The sequence below is a fragment of the Yarrowia lipolytica genome, chromosome 1D (genome assembly GCF_001761485.1).
Source record: "Yarrowia lipolytica chromosome 1D, complete sequence".
NCBI lineage: Eukaryota > Fungi > Ascomycota > Dipodascomycetes > Dipodascales > Yarrowia > Yarrowia lipolytica.
This window is the reverse complement of record NC_090773.1, coordinates 1,480,598-1,502,029: the sequence shown is the minus strand read 5'-3', so window position 1 is coordinate 1,502,029 and position 21,432 is coordinate 1,480,598. Positions and strand designations below refer to the sequence as shown.

Genomic DNA, 21,432 nt, shown 5'->3' with positions numbered 1-21,432 from the left:
GTGTTAATTTGGGCAGTGTAAGGGCATTAGAAAGGGCCAAGGAAGAGTATCCTCGACTACCTGAGTGTAGCACGTGACATTTACACGTGACTTCCCCATAATGACTAAGCATCTAGCGTATTCGCGTATGTCTCGTATTGATATGTAGGCCTTTCAACCTAACTGCCTTCAGTGGTAGGGGTAAATGGAATGGGGATTCTCTCAGAGTTACAGCGACTGTCTTGTAGCTGGCCAGCAGCATTTCACATGCCACCCCCGGTCGCGAGAGACATCTCCTTCAGGCCTTGAGAGACATGCCCCTCATCATTTGCAACGTTCAGCCCAAGCGTGTGAGGTGCACAGTCTGTCCAAGCCGAAACAGCATGTGGAACAAGAGGCAAAAAGCAAAGGGAAGAGTAGATGAGCGCGAGTGGCCACCGAGGCAAACACCTGCTTATTCGGGCGCCTGTGACATGCAATATTTCCCTCGCTACGGTGTCACCCTGGCTAGACTTTCTCGGAGTAAAGTCTACGCTGGCCTAGTGACTCAGAGACAGGGTCTAAGTAAAGTTGTAAGTGCGACAGATAGACGGCACGGATGGAGAATACGAACAAACATGACACAGAATTAACAGAATAATCGGGTGAGACGGTGTTAGTGTGTAAATGTGCGATTTTTTTTTTTGGGGGGGACACCCCTCATGTCCTGTTTTGGGCAGATTATACATCATTATAGTGGCTCAAGCCTGTATCTAACACGTGCAATGGCCCCCACCAGGCGAGGGATATTTCACAAGTCTTACAAAGTGAGAGTATGAGCGAGCGAGTACAGGCAGTACGGAACAGATAGCATCACAAGGGTCACAAGTGCAATCCTCCTCCAGTAAATAGCTCACATCTCATAGGTCCAGGTCACCCCCTGCCAAAGATCCTAGATGGTCTTATTCGCTCAGTCTAATCATGTCATGCTACTTGGATGTGCTCGTACTCGTACTCGTACTCGGATGTACTGGATCTTATGTGATAGCCCACCACCATGCAGCCTTGTCCGTGGTCTATGCGCCACAGTTGGAAAAGGGAAAAACAAGCGACTTCGCCTCCTTCCGTATTCAGCCCTAGCTCAACAAGAGAATAAACAGCAATCGCTCAAAGTACACTCGCCCTCAAATAGGACCGATTGCTGTAGCATATTTCTTCTGCCAAAAAGGCTCGGGAGTGGGGGGTCTTACCTCTGTCTTACGAAATCTAAGCTTGTTTGATCCAAGAAAAAACAGACGCCAAAAAAGAGCCTCAACCGGTCCCAGCATGGCAAATTCAACCCCTGTGCTACAGGAGCCTCCAAATGGAGTGGCTCCAAGTTGTTCCTTCTTGTATATATAAGCGCCTGCTGAAACTCTGCCTAACTCCGCTCCTGTCTTGCCCTCTTAGACCCGCGCTACCCACCTTCTAAGTTGGGCTGGGTGGTCTTACTCAAATTAGCCTGATTAGAGATGCCCTGAGTTTGATTACAGTAGATCGAGTGTCTTGAGTCTGACGGTCATATCAACACCTCAGACAAATAAACAACGCGATGTTGTAATTAATCAAAAAAAACAAACAAAAAAAAAAAAAAAACCGAAAACAACAACAACCTGACACAGGACTTATACAATGGCTGATGAGAAATCAAATCTCCTCAAAACAACTGGTATCAGACACATCGCACATCGTCCACGACCCAATGTGCATACACAAACAAACTGCTCGCATAATTTCGGCAAACAGCTCAGCCGTACACCTCGTACGCCGCGTATCTACTGTAGGAAAAGGCACCTTCTTAAGCCTAGGAGAAGGCGCGATGCAAACTGCCACCTTCAAGACGCTCTCCATCAATCTCTCAAACTGCATAATCTAAGGCGACTAGTGCCTAATCAGCTGCTGTTCCTCATCTACACTCGCGCTCAGATAACTCTCTAATAATATGTTACTCTAGTAATAATACACTTAAACCGTTAATAATAACCCAAATAAAAACCGTGAGAGGATCCAATGCCCTGGTATCCCTCATAAAAAACCGAAACCAAATAATGTAAAAAACCGTAATTACCCAAAATGTCCCAAATAAATATCAAAAATGTTCAATGCAATCGTTAGTGTCAGCCCTGTAGCTCCTCAGGACTTACAAAAACTTCTTAAACAGCTCATCGTCCAGCCAGCCAACCTTCTCGTAGGCAGAGAAAAGTCGCGAGGCCTTGTTGACGTCAATTCGGCAAGCCTTCTGCGAATCGGTTCGTCGGAAGGGCAGGCCAAACTTGAGTCGGTGGACCTTCTCAGCAAAAAGCCGTCGCTTGGAGTCCAGGTAGGTGTCGCACGAAAGTCGCAGACAGCTAGCCAGGTAGACCTCGGCAGGATGCAGCTTGTCGAGCATAGGATCGTCAGACAGATCCATGGGGGCTCCCTTCCACTCTGCCTTGAGAGGTCGTCCACTGGTAGGAAGGCTATCAGTGGAGGGACAGTAGTCAGGCAGGTCAGCGTAGTCGGTGTCATGGACACGCGAGGGAACTGCAGGGGAGGAGGAAGGAGGAGCCACGACTCGCTTCTTGGGGGAAGGAGTAGCTCGAGGAGAGGAGGCAGGAGCAGGCGAAGAAGATCGAGCCTTGTAAGAGCTTCCGTTGGCCACCTCTCGGACTCGCTGGGGGAGAACCCGCTGGGGTCGAGTGGTGGAGGAGGTGGCAGCTCGAGAGGTCATGCTTCGAGTCACAGAGCCGGTGCTGGAGTATCCTCCGTCATCAGATCGACGGCCCGAAGCTCGGGAAGAGGCGGCAGCGGTAGTGGCGGCCCGCTTCTTAAGCAGAGCTGCGGCAGCAGAGGTAGCGTTGTTGTACGAACGCAGAGAAGATGAAGGGGCTCGCTGGTAAAAGTCCAGGAACGCGTCTTCTCGTCGCCGGAACCCAGCAGGGTCCTTGGCAATGGTGGTGAAGATGCTGGAGCTGAAGGTCACGGCGTTTCCGGACAGAGTGATGGGGGCCGAGGTGGGGACCGTTCGAGGCACCTGCTGCAGAGAGGGCTCTCGCATGAGCTTGGGTCGCTTGACATCTCGAAGCTGGGAGTCCTCTCCGGCTCGCTTCTCAGAGGAAGGAGGAGGGGTGGCAAACACCCGCTCAGACCACTCGGCAGAGTCCCGAATGCTGGAAAGAGCATTCTGGCTGAGCACGGGCGAGTTGAGAGTCACAGCAAGAGCGTTGGCCAGAGCGTCGCTGTTGTTTGTGCTGTTTGTGTCTCGGGGACAAGAGGTGGGCTTTTCGGCCAGCTGGACTTCCCGCGAGTAAGGAGACTGGGGAGGCGACAGCAGAACACTATCTTCAGTGAGTCGCATCATTGTAGACATAAATGTGTTGTGTGTGTGTATTGTGTTTGTGTTTTGTGTAAGTTAGTGGTAAGGAGTGTGCCTGGTGTAACAGGACTAGTATCTCGTGTAATGTGTTTGTGGGTTGCTGAAAAGCTGCTATGTAGGCTGTCTGTTGAAGCAGCTGGGGGTGTTTGTGGTTTGTTAGTAAATGGATATCTGGATACTTTGACGTGCTGACCCCCATGACCTTTTATATGTCACTAGAAAAAAGAGTGTAATGGAAGGGGACAAAGAAAATCCTATCGATTTTTTTAGGCTTTTCTATCGATAGGAACGTTATATTCTCAAACCCAATTGCAAAACCTAATTGGAAAGTCAAACTATTTGGGTCCGATGAGTAACAACACTGGTGGGAGGGTGATAGTCCCTTCAATCGGGAAGCAATGGGGCTCGTGGGGCCTCAATCCCTGACAATTAATTTTTCGCCAATTAATTGCTATTTGTTTGCCGCCACTTTTGCCACTTTTTTGGGCCCTACACCTCCTCTAGCCCTTCTGCTAATCATGCTGCATGTGCTTGCAGTCTACGTTATCCAAACAGCGCTCTGTTTTTACTAACATCACTAACCAAGCAGCGGGAAATTCTAACTGCGGAAAATCTTTTCTGTTGAAAGGAAGCAAAACGAAAAGTTCAGCGGGAAATCACAAAAACAACCGCGAAAATTCTTCATCTCAGAGTCAGTCCAGCGTACTTGTACATGGTACGACAGACCTGGGGGAGGGAGGGAGGTCTGTTCAAACTGGGCTCGCTTACACATAGACTTGCAGTTGTACTGGTTCTCGTCTAACTGGTCAAGTGAGCTGACCACTATTTTATGCGCTCACATGAACCGAAGATACGTCATCTTTTGCCACACAAAGGGTCCCCTCTGGATGACTGACCCGTTCGTCTTGCGGCTGGTTTGGGGGAGGGGGTGGGGGGAAGGGGGTCTTGTGAGTGCAACGGACGGCATTTGCACAACGCTCTTTTTTTATTTTTGCCTTTGGGGTTATTTTTGCACTTTTGCACTTTTGTCCTTCTCTCTCGTCTTTCTTTCTCTCGGTCGGTGGGACTAGAGACAGAGACATGGAAAATACAAAGGCCAACTCTGAAGCGTATTTCCCGCCTGGTATGGCTCAGATAGGCCGAATCCATGCTGATTAGCACCCTCCCAAACTGAGAAGGTTATCTTAGGAGGTCCAGCAGTGTGGCGGTGAAAACTCGGAATGGGTCTATCTGGGGGGGGGAGGAAACACGCGGGTTTGAGGCTGGTTTTTCGAGTTTTCTCAATTAAAAACAAAACTACTACCAAAAGAACACTCTAAGAGCAATTACTTGAGCCCAGACCTCACCTAGGCCGGATCCCCATAATTGCGTGTGTAGTATGGGGGTTTCCACTTTGTGAGATTTTCACCCTAGATTTTTCCATTAGAGTTCCCGATAAGTAGCAGTGCGAGCTTAAAAAATTTTCACGTCGCCACACAAAAGAAAGCCTTTTTCGGCTTATGCTTGCCGAGGCGAACGGCCTGAAGGACGAGAAAATGACGAAACGGCGCCGGGGGAAAACATCAGCCTTGGCCGCGGGACGTGGTCCGCATACCGGGGCATTTTGTCGGAGTTTTTGCCCCATTTTTCAAAATCTCGGGCGCCCAGAAGAGGTTCCCAGCACAAGACCCGCCGGTCTGGGACCATAAATTCCCGTTTGCAAGTCTGTCTGAAGTGCAAGCACTTTTATGGCAGAACCCTTTTGGCATTCTGCGTCTTTGTTTGGCCTTCTATCAAAAACACAACCGAGTCTGTAGGGTCGCACTTACCCCTTTGTAACGTGGCCTTTCGATATACGACGCGGACGGAACTGCGACCCAGCCGTTTATAGCGGCTCTGCAAGCGTCCTTGACCGAATTCGCGCCTCAAAAACCAGCTTCCAATGTCCACTACTTGGACATATAGTAGTCCAACACACCACATCTCACTACTTTGTACGTCCCCTGATAAGCTTCGGTGGGTAGCTCGAAACGAGATGCCGGCCTAAAGTAAAACAGGCCCACAAAAGAGGAAAGGAAGGTATCTGATTTGAACAAGAAAAAAAAAAAGACAAAAAAAAACAAAAGACAAACGGGGGTCCGGAATGTGTAAAAATTTTCACCTGCTTTCGAACACGTGTGATTGTTCCGCTCCGTGAGTACAAACGTTGTGACAGCGACATACCGGCGCCCTGACTTGCGAATTATTACGTGTGTTTGGCTGTCTCCAAAAAATACCCCGTTCGGGGCGTATCCACTGATGCCATGCTCAGCTGCGCGTTGAGGGGCATCGGGGTGCGTCTCGTGACCCATAGAGTCACATGGTAAGGTGTAGTGTGCACCTTATACAATAGGATTGTTTGTGTTGGGAGGAAACGCAAAGTCGTAGTATAATTAGTAAAGCTGAGTGTAGGTGTGTTTAGCGAGCTGACAAATGAGTTGGGGTGTGAGGGAAGAGTGTCGGGGTGGGTGCTTGGAGGTAGCTGTTATTGTGAATTGATTTTCTGCGGGAAATTCCGGGTTTTTTTCCGTTTTTCTAATGTGTATTATCTCCTTGAGTTCCCCCCCAATTTTTTTTTCTGCATTATTGCGCCTTTTCGATTTACGGCCCTTTAATATCTCTTTATTACACACCCAAGTCATTAGACCTCGTTAGGCTCCCCAACGGCTCTGAGGGGTAATTTCGGAGCAGGACAAGTGGGTGGGGTGATGTGCTGAGATGTGACGCAACCGAGAACAGGGAGATTTTCGGTGACTGATACAACCCCAATGGCGCGCAATTGGAGCCGACGCCAGCAGTTTACCAGTTTACCGGGGCTGCTGCCACACGACTGGATGCGTCACATTCCGAGCCGGCATTTCCCGCTCCACTTGATTGGGAAATTAGTCACACATTTACTTGAGCCCTTACTGGTCGCCCCTGAAGCTTAATAAACAGCAAAGTGGTGCGCACCAGAGATAAGATAGGGGTTGGAGTGCGGGTTGTACTAGGGCAATTCGGGTGTATGGGGGAAGAAAAAGCAGAGTGAGAGTCCAGCTCTTGAATGACTGCTTGGAAGTTGCCGCCCGGCCTTTCGTCGATTTTACACGATTTATCCCGCACTCCGTCGGCTCTCTATTAAACTCCAGACTCCCTGCTCAAACAGGGGCATGTGGGGATAGACGAAGACGGGCCACATGGATTAAGCATGGGTTGTGGGGCTGCAAAAAGTGCGGCAGCTAAAATGAATAAGCCTGGATGAGGCCGAGCTCCGTCTCCAAACATACTGTCATGTTTGTGGGGAACTGTGTGCGGCTCACTGAACTGTACTATGCTCTTACTACAGGCGCTCATGTGGCTACTCTCACATGATGTTGCCCCACATGATGACGGGTTTGCCACAGGGTGGATCTGCAGGGCTCGATTCCGCATGGAATGACGTCAGTCAGACGATTCGATGCAATTACTGAATCGTAAAGTATCGTCGCTTGGCCACGGGTATTTTTAGCAAGTCCAGTTTCAGTAGCATCCAATGGTGCAATTTTAGTCTGCGACAATCAATGGTCTCACTCGAGCCCGTCTGCCCAAATTGGGCCATATTGCTGAGGCTAGGGCGCAATATGGACGGTGGGGGTGGCTCAAGCTAAACTCCAAGCCCGTAGTTGAGTTTTGAACAATGTCAATTAGTCATTCAAGTAACAACCAACTAAGGGAATTAAGTGGAGTAATTGCTCTCATTCGTACGCAATGGCTTTCAATGACCTTCAATGACCTTCAATGGCGCTCAATGGCGCTCAATCAAACGCAATCACACTCAACCAAGTGCATTATCTTCCAATCGCACCCAATGGCTCTCAATGAGCTCCGTGCGACGACCTTGCTACCCCAGTTGTCGCAATTGACGCTATGGACACCAACAAAAGCCCTCGTGACTACCAACGCGGCCTCAATTACACGCCACCGTGAAATGAACCCTATGTCTATCCACCTCGCGTAGATGGCCCAGGAGCTACAGTATCTTGCACAATCGGAAAATTGCTTGCTAAGTTTAACACATAAAGTCGCGTCCCATGTCTCAAGGGGTGTTTGTTCGTGTAGATTGTGTATTGTAATGTACAAGTACAGTATATTGTGTCATTTCCTTTAGTCCAAAGTTTGAGCCTTGTTTGCACGGCAACTTTGCAACCTGTTCCGGTACCCGTACTAGTCCCGCCGTTGCCCCTGTCGGAAGTGCTCGTAGTATGTTCATATTGTTGAGAAACACGCCGTAAATCGACAAAGAGCGCTGGCTGGCCCAAGTACGACAACTCATTGACCACCTGCCCACCAGTTCACACCCCTTCTCTGGACATCTATGCCTCTGTCGCTCCGATAAAGTTTCCCCTGGCACACTTCTCATGCTTGCTCATGTCGCCAGATATAGATAAGCAAGCATAGCGCATCCCCAACAAACACATTCCTAGGATATAGCAGAGACATGGCGTGAAACTAAGACAGTGCCAAAACCTCTAGACCGGAGCAGGCACCGCACAAAGAACTGTGGCTAGGTTTGTTTGCCGTCACCTGGCCTGAATATCCGTTTTGGTGGTACAATTACTACGGTATGCTACCATACGATACGATGCACGCACCCAGAAAACAAGGGGTACTTGTTTGTATTGCTATAATGGAAAAAGCAAACACTGTCCACTGAGCAATGACCGAGACCGTCACGGTGTATAGTGAATTCCTCACTTGAGCAACTAAACTTCACAAACATGTGCTTTTTCTACACAATCACAATCGATGCACATTCATCTCTCCTGTTTGGGTTGTTTTGGCCCACAAATCGGGTAGAGTTTACAAGGCGGCTGCCTATTTGGGTATTGTAAAGGACAGACCAGGGCTGAGAATGCCAATCTGTACAGCTCCACGGTCGGCGGAGTGTGGCTGGGGCTCCGGCCCTGTTGGTCCATCGAAGCCTACTTGAACAAGAAATGTCGGTCAATTGGCTTCTTGTGGACGCGTTCCAGAGACGTATATCCTTTACTCAAACGCGTCTACAAGTAGGGCTTTAGCGCAAGTTTATCGCGTGGTAAACATGTCTCAAGAGCCTTACAATGGCGAGGCTACCGTACAAGTACGAGTACGAGTACAGTACGAAGATTACCTGGCGTTACCAACCACTACCTGTAGCACTTTTATGAAGCTCAAACGATACAACAGTTAGAAGACTTCTAATATCGTGTATGTATCATCAACTGTTAGGTGGTATATTCTACTGTATGTACTTGTAGCTTCCATATCTCTTGGATTGTTACATAAACGGACGTTGAAAAGGACACTAATAACAACCAGGACATGTGACATAATACTTGGCCCCGGAACTCGCAATGACAGCAACCCTCTTAGCAGGGTAGCATCCTCCTCCACGGAATATTCCCTCTGCAGGGGTAAAAACGGCGCTACCATAGTTGTACACTAGAGACGACTACTGTATGTAGTGTATTAGCCGTGCCAGGAAGTGCAATGATGGACCACTTGGTGAAAGCGATACTTGTACAACCAGAAGAAAATGAGTGTATGTGGAAGGTAGTGTGGGATTTATGGCCTGCATGATAGGAGTAGCCCTGCTAATAGAGAGTGATACCAGATCTGCTTCTCGTTGTATCCGAGTATGTTCAAGATGTTAGTATCGGGAGCACTGTTGCAGAAGTAGATCGTTCTACAAGCCAACCCCAATTTTGAGAACTCACATGCTGGAAGATCCTTATATATTATTCACTCCAAACGACATATCATTACAGTATTGGCAAAGGAAGGCCAAGGGACTCGTTCTTCAGATTCGTCTTTTGAAACGTAAACCCTGCCTTCACTTCAGTCTAGTCACTTGTTTTAGATCATACCCTGTTCGATACCTCGTTGCTGCTGTACTTGTATCATACTACAACATGAGCTCAAGCCTTTAGAATTTCTCAGACACCCCAGGACTTGATCCCTGATCAGCAAAAGACTGGCTTGAATGTGTTCCAACCATTTATGACTACAAGTAGTGTACCATGACCCATCTTTCTCACGAACGGTACCAACTGGACATACAAGTACCACCATGTGCAATAGGGGAAACCCATCCCATCGCACACATCCAGGTGGTGCTCAACTAGTAACACAGAAATCAGGGCTATTCGTACCTCGTGCATCTCTGATCTGTTTGATCCTCGGCCAATCCGTTCTCTCGGGCTTCGAACGCTTCCCGTGGTTTCAAATCGCATGTCTCTGTATCTCATTATTGTTGCCTGGTTTGGATCGTTGTACATGGTTTCAAGTATTCTACGCTTCTCACTGACACTCACTCGCATCACTCGCACCACCAGCTATCGCTCGTGATGGTGATGACTACACCCCCTACTCTATTACACTTCAATCAGTCATATCTATAATACATAACTCTGCTTAAGCAGCTCGGACCTCATCGCACTTGATGGCAATGTGGCCGGGCTTCTTGCAGTTGTAGCACACTCGGCTCTGGGCCTCGCCGCACTCCTTGGAAACATGGCCCATGGAGCCACAGTTGTAGCACTTCTGGCCAACGGTGCAGTCCTTGGACAGGTGACCCTGGCCGCCACAAGAATAGCAAGACTGGGTTCGGCCAAATTTGGGAGGAGCACCGCCGGCGGGGACGCTTCGGCAAGCTCGGGCAAAGTGGCCAGGCTTGCCACACTTGTAGCAGACACCGGAGGGGCCTCGAGGAGCGCCAAACTCGCCACCAATGGGGGCCTCACCGTTGGGGGCAACGGGGGCAGCACCGTCGTGGACAATGGCATCGTTCTGGGGGCACTCCTTGAGGATGTGACCGGGCTGGTTGCACTTGAAGCAAGCCTTCTCCTTGGGCTCCTCAGTGCAGTCTCGGGACATGTGGCCGTCGTTGCCACAGTTGTAGCAAACGGGGTTGCCCACACGGGGGCAAGCTCGCACCTGGTGACCGAATTCACCGCCTGGATGGTTAGTAAAGTTGAAAAAAAACACATGTGACATAATCTCCAGGTGATATCACCCGACAACATGACGTGGGTCTGCTCATTGTCACCACAAAATCAAAACACTCACAGTTGAAGCATGTTCGAGAGTATCCTCGGAATTGCTGGGCCTGTCCTTCCATTTTCTTCTTCTTCGTCTTCACACAACAAACGTCGTCAAGAAATCAAGACTCGCTTCTCTAAAAAATTTCAAACCTTGGGCCTCACACTGCACTGTAGGGTAAGTGAAGGCTAAATGGGCTTGCGGGGTGTAGGAGGCTGCGAGAGCTGCAGAAAGAGGACAAGAGTGGTGTGAGTGGTTAGATGCTTTGAGTGAAGACCCCTGAGGACGCAAAGAAAAGCGCCACTTAGACACGTTTTTCTCACCATGCTCATGAATATCCAATCTAAGCCTGCAGGATTCACTGGGGCATTAACAAGAATCAGGAAAAATTGGGTTCGGGACTTTTTAGCTGCATTTACAGAAGCCTAATCGAAGAGCTGAAGATCAGTGAGGAGGTACAGGCTGTGCGGCTGATGACATGATCTTGTGATGCAAGAGACATCAAACTTACTAAGCGCATCGACAGCATGTATGGTGGGTGGATGTGGGTAATCCTGTAGACGAACGTCCAATGCCCCATCTGGGTAGTTGTAGAAACGTCTGGGTATCGATGGAAAATATCGTAGTGTGGTTATCGAGCTGTTCTTGGGGGTAGGGATTGTTCATTTGTCTAGTCGTTGGTCAAGGGACAGCCGAGGTACTTGCTGGTACTCTGGGATATTGTGGACGGTGTGGGATCAATCAGGAGCGCTTCGATGTCGGCATATTGGTATCGCGTTGGTACATACTTGAACTGTAGTAATCGTTGAAAGAGATGAGGATATCACTATATTCCCCTGGTATCAAAGTGGGGTGAGGGAGGGAGGGGAGGTGAGCACTGTGGGATGAAACTGGGTTATTCTCTTATTTGCGACTTTTATCCGAAGCTCTGATAGTGGATAGATAGCATTGGCATTATCTTGATGAGTATCGCCGAGTTGTCGAAAGATGAGATAGAACGAGATAGTCGGAAATTACAGCACCGGTGACGTAGCAAAAGATGATTCGCTCATCATTGGGGAATTGTCTTCATCGTGTCTTCTGTGTCTGAGTGTTGGTAACTGGGTGTGTTGTGCAATGACCGTACTCCACCACCATGTCGTTTGTCCGTGTTGTCCATACTATCTGTATTTGTGTCTCTGTGTCTCGTCGGTTTGTGTCTGCGTCTATGCCCGTGTCTGTATCTGTGTCTGTGTCCGTGTCTGTGTGTGCCTCCGTATCGTGGTGTCCACCGTGTATCGTATACCATGTCGTTTGCTGATGACAGATTATATATTGGGATAACACTACACACCTTGGTGGACTTCTAGGTTTAGGAAGCACCGTGGTGGTTATTGGATGTAAAATGGATGGAGCAACGAGGCGATAACAAGTACAGGACGGTTACGGGGGACGAGAGTGGTTTGAATGATTTCTGGGAATCCTCTCACATGGTATGGTTTGATAGGTTTCTTCAAAAAAACTAGCAACCCCAATATATTATGTTACTCTTGAGTAGGTGTGCTACAGGTTGTGGTCTAGTACAAGTACAGTAGTTGACTTTGTTGGAAGTTTAGTTAAGAGAACTGCCTGTTGGGGTTGTCTAACGGATGCAAGCAGTCCATGGTAATTAGACGTATATTTACATGTCTCTGACAGTTGTAGAAATATATTGAACAAAAAAATAAAAGGAAATCAAGCTGTTTTTACCCCTACAACAAACTAATACCAACACCCCCATGTTGTTAAATTTAGTTAAAACCTCAACTAAAGTTCACACTCCCAAACCAACCCACGCTAGAAAAATCCTGACCCACATACAGCAAAAGTCGCGTGGGCGCAGTCCATACCGCCGGTACTGGTGTCTTCGTGAAAAGGGAAGCCAAAAAAAATATATTTGCCTTCGACCAGATTTGAACTGATGATCTCAGCATTACTAGTGCTGCGCCTTACCACTTGGCCACGAAGGCGGTTTTTAGCGTTTCGAAATCTGTAGCCTGCACCCCCCGGACGTGGAGTTACAGGTTATGAGTAGAAAATAAGACGTAAATGTGATTCCTGATGGGTCTTATAAACACATATATATGTCAACAGCTGTTTTAACGTGTATAAGATTCCATATCACGTGTCTAAGTTGTCTTCATCAACATTTCGATTAAACTTTCTGCCCGCATCAACTCTAAAAAAATTCGAGATGAAATTTCAAATTGAGCATAAGCACATCTCACTACAAGACAATCACTATGGGTAAGGCATCAAAGGCGACGAAAAAGTTCCAAAACAAGCATCTGAAGAAAACCATAGATAAGCGACGTGTGGACCAGGCTGCCAAGGCCAAGGCCGTCAAGGGTCGACGTCCTGGAGCTAGCGTCTCTGCCGAAGACAAGGTCGAGAAGGCTGCTCCTTCGTTTTTCGAAGACATGTCTGTGGGCGACTTTATGAAGGGTGGATTTGAGGTTCCCGAAAAGAAGGGCAAGGCCGCTGAGGAGGACGAGGACGAGGAGGAACTTGAAGACGAGGAAGACGAGGACGAGCAGGATCAGATTGAAGCTGACGACGACTCTGAAGGAGAGGCCTTCTCTGACGAGGACGAGGCCCCCGAGATGGACGACCCCGAGTTTCTCAAATACCTAAACGACGAGGAGAACGTGGAGGAGGACGCCAACGCCGAGGAGGAGGACAAGGAGGAGGTGACACTGGCCATGGTCAAGAAGTGGGCATCTGCCATGGAGAAGACTCAATCTACCGACGCTGCTAGAAACGCTCTGCGGGCTGCTAAGGCTGCTCTAGCTTCTCAGGAGGATGAGAATGCTACTGCCAACTTCAAATACGTTATCAACGACATCAAGGTGGTCACCAAGCTATTTGATGTGGTCAACAGGTGGGTGCCTGTGGTTCTGACCAAGCAGCTGCCTCTCAAGCAGTCCAAGAAGGGTACCAGCGTTGTCGACGAGGAATCCGCCACCAACAACAAGTCTGCCACAGCTATCATCAAGTCGTATGGAGATGTCCTGCAGCAGTCTTTGAGCACCACCACTGGAGCCGAGGAGACTATCCGGTCCATTGCTGCACTCAAAAAGGTCATGCCCTACATGCTGAGTCATCGAAAGCTCACTAAGAACCTCATCGCCTCCGTGTGCTACATCTGGGGTACCAGCTCTGCCATTTCTGCCCGAGAGGCTGCCTTTGCTCTGCTAATTACTGAGTCCAAGGAGCACTCCGGTACCTATGAGGCCATTCTGAAGGCCGCCTACGGACAGTTTGTCAACTCGTGCAAAAACACCTCGTTCCACACCATGGGCACCATCAACTTCATGAAGAATACCGCCGCCATGTTGTACGCTGTCAACGAGCAGCAGGCTTATCCTATTGCCTTTGACGCCATCCGACAGCTGGCCATCCACCTGCGAGGCTCTCTGACCAATAAGACTGCCTCCAAACACGCCTACAAGGCCGTCTACAACTGGCAGTTTGTGCATTCTCTGGACTACTGGTCCCGAGTGGTTGCCGATACCTGTGACGCCGAGAACGAGGCCACTAAGGGCTCTCAGTCCCCTCTTCGACCTCTGCTATACCCTCTGGTCCAGGTCACTCTTGGAACGATCCGATTAATCCCCTCGGTCCAGTTCTTCCCTCTGCGATTCTACCTGATCAGATCTCTGCTCCGAATCTCCCAGCGAACTGGAGTTTACATCCCTTTGCTGCCTCTTCTCACAGAGCTGCTTAACTCGTCGGTCATGACCAAGCCCCCCAAGTCTTCGGCTCTCAAGCCCCTGGACTTTGACTACGCCATCCGAGCCAACAAGGGCTATCTGGGCTCTCGAGTCTACCAGGAGGGTGTGTGCGACCAGATTGTGGAGCTGGTGTCCGAGTTCTTTGTGCTTTACTGCAAGTCAGTGGCCTTCCCCGAGCTTGCCATTCCAGCTGTAATCACTCTCAAGCGGTTTACCAAACGGTCCAACATCTCCAAGTTCAACCGCCAGCTGCTGACTCTGCTGGATAAGATCGACGCCAACGCCAAGTTTATTGAGCAGAAGCGAGCCAACATTGACTTTGGCCCCACCAACCGAGACCAGGTCAACAACTTCCTCAAGGACCTGGACTGGCAGAAGACCCCTCTGGGTTCCTATGTGGTGGTGCAGCGACAGGTGCGAGCCGAGAAGCTTGCCATTCTTCGAGAATCGCAAGAACAGGACGCTAACGACGGAAACGAGTCCGACCAGGTCGAGCTGGCCGACTTCAAGGACGAGCCCGAACAGCTCAGTGAGAGCGAGGAGGAGGATGAGGACGAGGAGATGGAGTAACCTAGTAGACTATAGACAATGCAATATGAATGAAATCAAGAATACGCGAAGTAGATCCAAAGTGTGTTATGTATGTACACTGCTAGCCAAGATGCCATGGGATAACCACGAGAAAATTTGGCATTAGTAGGTGTACAATACTGTGTTCATCACATCCATACTACAAGTGCAATTATCAAGGAGCTAAAGACAATACCTGTAGTCAGATGGCTGTTCATCAGCAGACAGAGCTAGCTACAGGATGAACAACAAAGATTTTTCAGTACACCTGTTTTCTATGGAATCCTAGTAGATCTCCTGTGCTTGAATCGTCTCTTCTCTTAGTCTGGGCTTCTACAGTAGAATCAACCATTTTCCAACAAACAAATTCAAGTAAATACTTAGAGAGTCGAGCTCCCCAGGTTCGAACCTCTCATGAAGAAAAAAAAAAAAAAAAAAAAAAAAAAAAAAAAAAAAAAACTCATGTGTCATTTGCAAACTGTGTTGGAAATGAAATTAAAAGAATAAATATCGCTTAGATACAGGATGTGACACACATTTTTTCCTCGGTCTTTAGCTTTCCAAATCACCTCTGACTGACTGATATTGTCCAGCGGCAGCATTCGCCACAGTAGACTGCATCTGCATCTGATATGCATGAAATATTGAACCTCTAACTTTTCTGGCAGGATATTTTCCACCGACCTATTCACAATATGAGACTTGCTCGAAAGACGCTATTACGGCCCAGAGTGGGCACTTTTCGAGTAAACACCGCCCCGCTGTTGTGTAAACACTTACATACAGTCTCGAAAACCACTACAGTCACTTCTTTGAGAGCACCGACACTGATCACCAGTTCGTGCACTACTACGACTGCTCCGTCTCGACACCTTTCTACAAGCTCCTCGGTTGAAGAACAGACGGAATGTGCTTCGTGTAACACTCCTTTCCACACCGAGGATCGAGATCAGCCTGGATTTTTCGTAGAGCCCAAGAAAGTCAACATCAAACAGGAAACAGATCGGTTCAACTCCCTAATCGATAACATGAGTGCTGAGAACCTGGAGTTTCTGGCCCGCGAGCAGAATCTAGTAAGCAATGACGAGCCCTTTGACGTTTTTGAGGCGAAGAAATATTACACCCAAAAGGTCAAACTGAAAGGAGAAGGCCCTAGAGTGTGTTTGCGATGTCACGAGCTGCAACGAAACAACATTGATGAGCGTGTTCCGTTTGTCAACCAAGTTAGAGAGGCCTACGAGTTGAAAGAGGATATTCGAAAATACAACCAGGAGATTTTGGACATGATTTCGGCTGAGGCTGACACTGCTACGGTGTTTCTGACTTGTTCCATTCACGACTTCCCTGCCAATGTTCCCATCTTTTTGAGAAAACGACGGAATTTGAAACTCATCCTCACCAAGGCTGAGGGCGTCATCTACGTGCCGCAGATCAATTCAGTCAACGTGCAATTGTGGGCCGCTGCTCAAATGCAGAGCCTTGGTTTCAAAATGTCCGCTGACAATGTCCATTTCTTCTCCGCCGAACATGACAAGTCTGGAGGTCATCACCAATTCTCCATGTACGATCTGCAGCATGAGAAGAATGCCTTCATTGTCGGTTATCCCAATACTGGCAAGACTTCTCTTTTCAATGTTCTCACCGAAGCCAAATTCAGCAAGGACGCCAATGAATTGCGATACGCTCTCCCCAAGAATAGACGGGAGCTCAAAAAGTGGAAGAACACCTCGTGGCACCCTGAACAGACTCTTATGCCGTGCACTAGAAAGATGGGAATGGGCAGGATCACAGATATGCCTGCTTTCAAGCGAGCCAACTCTCCCTGGAGTCTGGTTGATCCCACCAACAATTCTTACCTCACCGACAAAATGATTCTGACTGATAATGCCCGCAAATTTGCCGGTTCTGATATCCACATCAAACGGAACCAGGTTGCTCTTGTGAGCGGTCTGTTTGGAGTTGAAACCACCCCTGACTCCGAATTGCTCGTGTGGACTTCTATTCCCGGTAAAAATTGTCTAGCCAAGCATACCAACGCTGCCAAGGCCAATTTTGTGTGTCGAAAGGGCAAGGATCACGGCAGAGCCCAGTACAACCTGTTGGATATGGGCAAGGAGGATCTTCCTCAGCTGGCTGAGCTTGGTACTGTTTCTTTTGATAAAGAAGACGGAGTTGGTGTTGAGGTGGCCTTCGAAGGAGCTGGCTTTGCGCGAATCAAACGGACCGGCTCCAAGGAGCACGGGTCGCCCAAGGCTGTCATTTGGGGTTTCCCTGGACAAGTTTTCGCCTTCCGACAGCCTCTGTGTGAGATCATGTTGAACAACGATATGACTGTTAAGGGCTTTTTCGGACTCAAGGACCCCAACTGGAAGAGCAACCGACAACCAATGTTCAACTACAAGGTCGACTTCCAGCCTACAGGCAACGTGGAGCAGCTGGGAGGCTCAGAGTCCAACATGTACCGAGTCAAGGAGGGGGCGTTCACGCAGTTTTCTCAAGAGCAACTGATGAGAGCCAAGCGAGTTGACCCCAAAACTGCCAAAGCGTTCAAGGTTCAGCAAGAGCTGAAGCTCAAAAACCGTTCTCGAGCTCCTGACGGCGACGAGTTCCTGTCTCCTGATGATTTGGAGATCATGGACAAGGCCAATGAGCGAATTCGACAGAAAAAGGGCACTTCCAAGAAAGGAGATAAGAAGGCGCAGGGTCTGATTTGGACAAAGGTGGGCTCCTCCAAGAACATCAAGTCTTGGAAGTGGCTGACACCCGAGGAGGCCGAGAAACACGCTCATAACCAGGACCCGAACTGCATGTGGTTCAAGCAAAAGCATGGTGACCAGACCTTCGAGGAGGTTATTGCGAAGTACAAGAAGAGAGGCAATCGGTTGAATAGTGGAGGAAGGAGATGATTGTACATAGTTAATTATTGGTTTTAGACCCACTGAACATGAGTCAACACAGTATACTGCACGCAGAATAATTCACAACACAACATAGGGACGTCCATAGATCCAGGTAAAATACGACAGTGAAATCCGTAAAAATCACCATATTACGTAGAAATTGTCATTGGTATTTATCAGATTTTTTCAAATTTTCTAAAACCCGTCTTCTCCTCATGCTACTCACCACCTCGCTCAAGCTGCACCTCCAGCAGCTAGGTTTGATAATGCAGGCCACTCCACCACAACATATCTCCGCCACCAGATACAACACACACAACACAAACGCATCTTCATACACAGACAATGTCGCTATGTCAACGATGCAAGCTGCCGTTGGCGTACGGCGACTCGCTTCTGGATCTCAACCAGGCCCAAATGAAGACTCTACAGACTAAAGCTGAGCAGAACAAACCGGATGGAGAATCGAACACCAATCTTGATCCTCAGGCTCTGGACAAGTTCAACCGGGCACGGGAGACGGCTCTTAAACGTGGCACCATGTCCGGGGACTCGTTTGTCTTTCTGTCGCAATCTCAGGTCGGTCACACGCCTCCCAACCCCAACAATGTGAAGACGACTGCCAGTGATTCCAACTCCATCAGCACACGTATCACGGCTTTAGAGACGTTGTTTGACGTCATCAGCTCCACGTCGTCGATTGACTTTCCCATCTGCACGGATTGCGGCGACCAAATTAGAGAAGGTCTCAAAACTCGATTTGAACAGACGTCCAAGGAGAGGGACGTGTTTGCTCGCTTCCTCAACAAGCTGAGAGACAGCGACGGCGAGGAGGAGGATCTGGCGGTAAAACAGCGAGAGCTGGAGAAGCTGGAGGGTGAGAAGGAGGCGGCATTGTCTGAGCTCAAATCCCAGGAAAAGGAACTGGATGAATTAGAGAAAGAGATCCAGGCACTCGAAAAGGAGAAAACGGACCTCGAGTCGCAGGAGCCCCGGTTCTGGCAGCTGCAAAACGAGCTGTATCTCGACATTGAGGAACACAAGCAGGAGAGGGACTCCCTCATCACACAGTACAGAAACCTCAAGGATGAACAGGAAAAGCTGTCCAAGGTGAACGTATATAACGATGCCTTCTGCATTGGACACGATGGATACTTTGGCACCATCAACGGACTCCGACTCGGCCGACTCAAGAACCGAATGGTTGAATGGTCCGAAATCAACGCAGCTTGGGGGCAGACGCTGTTTCTACTGGCGACAGTGTGTCACAAACTGGGATTCAAGCTGTCCGGATACAAACTGCATCCCATGGGAGGAGTATCGCGAATAGACAAGTACTCGGATACAGATGGTGTGGTGACGAGCCAGGAGCTGTTCTCCTCAGGTGACTATTCGTTTGAACGAATTCTCAACCATAAGAAGCTCGATAATGCCATGGTCTCTGTTCTGGCAGTGCTACAGCAAATTGGAGAGTATGTGGAGTCTCTGGATCCGTCGTTGAAGTTGCCATATCGGATTTCAAAGGACAAGATTGGAGGCATCAGTATCAGACTGTCTATTAATGCTTCTAATGACTCGTGGACAACTGCTTGCAAATATGTCTTGACGAATGCAAAATGGCTGTTGGCTTTTACTAGCACGAGAAGGTGAGCCGGGAACGAAGCAGCAAATGTAGTAGGAAGTACGGCTACGGTTGATACCGTAATTCAAGCACTGACTGGTCGCTTTGGTACTGTCAAAGGCACTGCAAGGTGTATATATATATATATATCTGTAACTCCACAGTCACTGTCTGACAAACCAATATTATATTTATTTATTGATGTTGTACATGTACTCATACCCGTACGTTACTTGTACGTGGTGGTCACAGTCATGTGCCAAGCCTGCGTTCACTCAACACACTTTCACACCCACTCACAATGCTCCCTCTGGAACTGGTTCAAAAGATTTGTGATCATTAGATCTCGAATCGTTGTGTTATCTATCACAAACCAACCTCTTATGGAGGTACGCCATCCCCGATACCGCTTTTCAACACGTTCTCTTGCCCCGCTGTCCCTGGTTTGAACCAGCGTCTTCCCATCGCTCCACCTGGAAAGATTGTGCGTTCGAGTTACGCCGACGTCAACTACTAACACAGCAACAACAAGGCTAAGCCTGGATTGTCCTTCAACGCCCGACTTCAGAAGTCCATGTCTGAGGAGTCAGATTGTGACGAGAAGGGGAACCAGTGAACCCGTTACTTCCTATTGTGACTCCGTTGACAGTTCAATCTATGTATAATATGTAGTGTACAGCATACTCGAATAAAAAACACAAATTACAATAAATTATAACACCATCTCCTACTCCTACTCTACTCCAACTGGTCCTGTACCTCAAAATCATCCTCCAGGCTCCTGTCCCTGCTCACGTCATATTCCCCCCTGCGTGGATACAACATCTTCATTCGCAGTAAACGTGTCTTGTAGATATCGATCATATCCTGACTGTACATCCAGGCTCCCAGTTTTCCCTCTGAATATCCAACAAACAATTCTCGTCCAAATAGAGAGCCTTGGTTCAGTTCAAAGTCTTCTTTCATCAACCAGACATTCCAGCTAGCCAGATCCACAATAAATGAAGATTCTTGTTTCTTTCCCCCAAAATACACCGTATTATCGAAAAACAGTACGTATCGTTGAGCCTGCCGTGGGGTACTAGAGAAGCCAGAGTCCATGTACTTTTTGAACAGCATGATCCGGTTTTTACAATAGTACATCTTGCTCACTCTTGTAGTGCCACTTCCATCGTCCTCAGGAATATCTTTCATGTCGATGAAAATGGGAAATAACCCTGTGTGCCCTTCTGGAGAACAGTCTGCCATCCATAGGAGCCCATTATAAACCGAGTTAACTCTTGCGTCCGACGATAGAAACGAATTAGTTTTGGGAACCTCGTCAGTATCGACATGTGATTCATCAAACTTGTCATCTCGTGTCTCTGCAATGTGAAGCACTCGTCGGTTGTCCAGATCGACAGCAAGCACCATTGGCTGTGGAACCCGCAAAAGATCATCATCCTCGACCAAAAACGTATAACCAGAGGTCATATTTCTTTGAACTCTTCGGTTAGTGATTCCCGTTCTTGAACGCTTCCATCCGCGTCCTTGCCGAAAGTCTGGGTATTCTCGAGGCAAAATCCACACGTCCTGTGCGGTGTACACCACCACCATGTCTTCGTTGACGTCCCAGCTTGTTTCATTCGTGACCATGTCTATCGGAACAACAACTCTCACACCATCACAGTCGTATACTCCTACTTCGTCAGTCTCTTCAACTGTCCTGACAAAGTCCTGTTGCCATGAAGGAGGCTGAGATCTACGAGCCATCAGGGTATGCAAGTCCATGTAGTAATTGTCATCCAGCTTCAACATGGTGTTGTACTGTGGCTCTCGCGTGACCATCAGAGGCTTGTAATCTTTTGGAAGAGTGGTCTCTACCTCGTCAATATTCAAGGAAATCGCTTCTGTCAGCTCCGTAGGGTATTTAATGTCCTCGAGACACTCAATTGACGTCCACTTACCTGACCGCAAACGTCCCACAAACACCCGGACACAATCCCTCCATGTTTTCAGTTCCGTTCCGTCTTCTCCAGGCTTCAACCAAGGGTTCCTCTCTTTTACTTTCTGCTTCAAGAGCCGTGCATCCAGCTGGTTGAATGCCGCGTACCAGAGGGTACTCACTTCCCTCAAATCCACACACGTTTCGAGCTCGGCATGGGCAAATATATTGTACACAATTTCCGGAGGGAATTCCAT

General features: G+C 48.5%; 7 protein-coding genes and 1 non-coding gene across 8 annotated transcripts; 3 read left to right on the top strand and 5 right to left on the bottom strand.

Moving 5' to 3' along the window:
* Positions 1–2,137: 2,137 nt before the first annotated feature.
* YALI1_D14986g (uncharacterized protein) lies at positions 2,138–3,346 on the bottom strand (the record flags this gene model as incomplete). Its single annotated transcript, XM_502727.3, has 1 exon — positions 2,138–3,346. One exon carries the CDS (start codon positions 3,344–3,346, stop codon positions 2,138–2,140), a length of 1,209 nt encoding a protein of 402 aa, XP_502727.3.
* A 6,435-nt stretch (positions 3,347–9,781) lies between these two features.
* YALI1_D14915g (uncharacterized protein) lies at positions 9,782–10,487 on the bottom strand (the record flags this gene model as incomplete). The annotated part of the gene is made up of 2 exons (XM_502726.3): positions 9,782–10,323; positions 10,436–10,487. The coding sequence occupies 2 exons, from the start codon at positions 10,485–10,487 to the stop codon at positions 9,782–9,784; spliced, it is 594 nt and encodes a 197-aa protein (XP_502726.1).
* A 17-nt stretch (positions 10,488–10,504) lies between these two features.
* Positions 10,505–10,988, bottom strand: YALI1_D14910g (uncharacterized protein; the record flags this gene model as incomplete). The annotated part of the gene is made up of 2 exons (XM_068282680.1): positions 10,505–10,769; positions 10,828–10,988. 2 exons carry the CDS (start codon positions 10,986–10,988, stop codon positions 10,505–10,507), a joined length of 426 nt encoding a protein of 141 aa, XP_068138781.1.
* A 1,336-nt stretch (positions 10,989–12,324) lies between these two features.
* On the bottom strand, positions 12,325–12,396 carry YALI1_D14896r. The gene has a single exon. It is a non-coding gene; the product is annotated as a tRNA-Thr (tRNA).
* A 273-nt stretch (positions 12,397–12,669) lies between these two features.
* Positions 12,670–14,730, top strand: YALI1_D14893g (uncharacterized protein; the record flags this gene model as incomplete). The annotated part of the gene is made up of 1 exon (XM_502725.3): positions 12,670–14,730. One exon carries the CDS (start codon positions 12,670–12,672, stop codon positions 14,728–14,730), a length of 2,061 nt encoding a protein of 686 aa, XP_502725.3.
* A 695-nt stretch (positions 14,731–15,425) lies between these two features.
* YALI1_D14866g (uncharacterized protein) lies at positions 15,426–17,636 on the top strand (the record flags this gene model as incomplete). The annotated part of the gene is made up of 1 exon (XM_502724.3): positions 15,426–17,636. The coding sequence occupies one exon, from the start codon at positions 15,426–15,428 to the stop codon at positions 17,634–17,636; it is 2,211 nt and encodes a 736-aa protein (XP_502724.3).
* A 339-nt stretch (positions 17,637–17,975) lies between these two features.
* YALI1_D14840g (uncharacterized protein) lies at positions 17,976–19,280 on the top strand (the record flags this gene model as incomplete). The annotated part of the gene is made up of 1 exon (XM_502723.3): positions 17,976–19,280. The coding sequence occupies one exon, from the start codon at positions 17,976–17,978 to the stop codon at positions 19,278–19,280; it is 1,305 nt and encodes a 434-aa protein (XP_502723.3).
* Positions 19,281–19,989: 709 nt separating this feature from the next.
* On the bottom strand, positions 19,990–21,432 carry YALI1_D14805g (uncharacterized protein; the record flags this gene model as incomplete). Its single annotated transcript, XM_068282679.1, has 1 exon — positions 19,990–21,432. The coding sequence occupies one exon, from the start codon at positions 21,430–21,432 to the stop codon at positions 19,990–19,992; it is 1,443 nt and encodes a 480-aa protein (XP_068138780.1).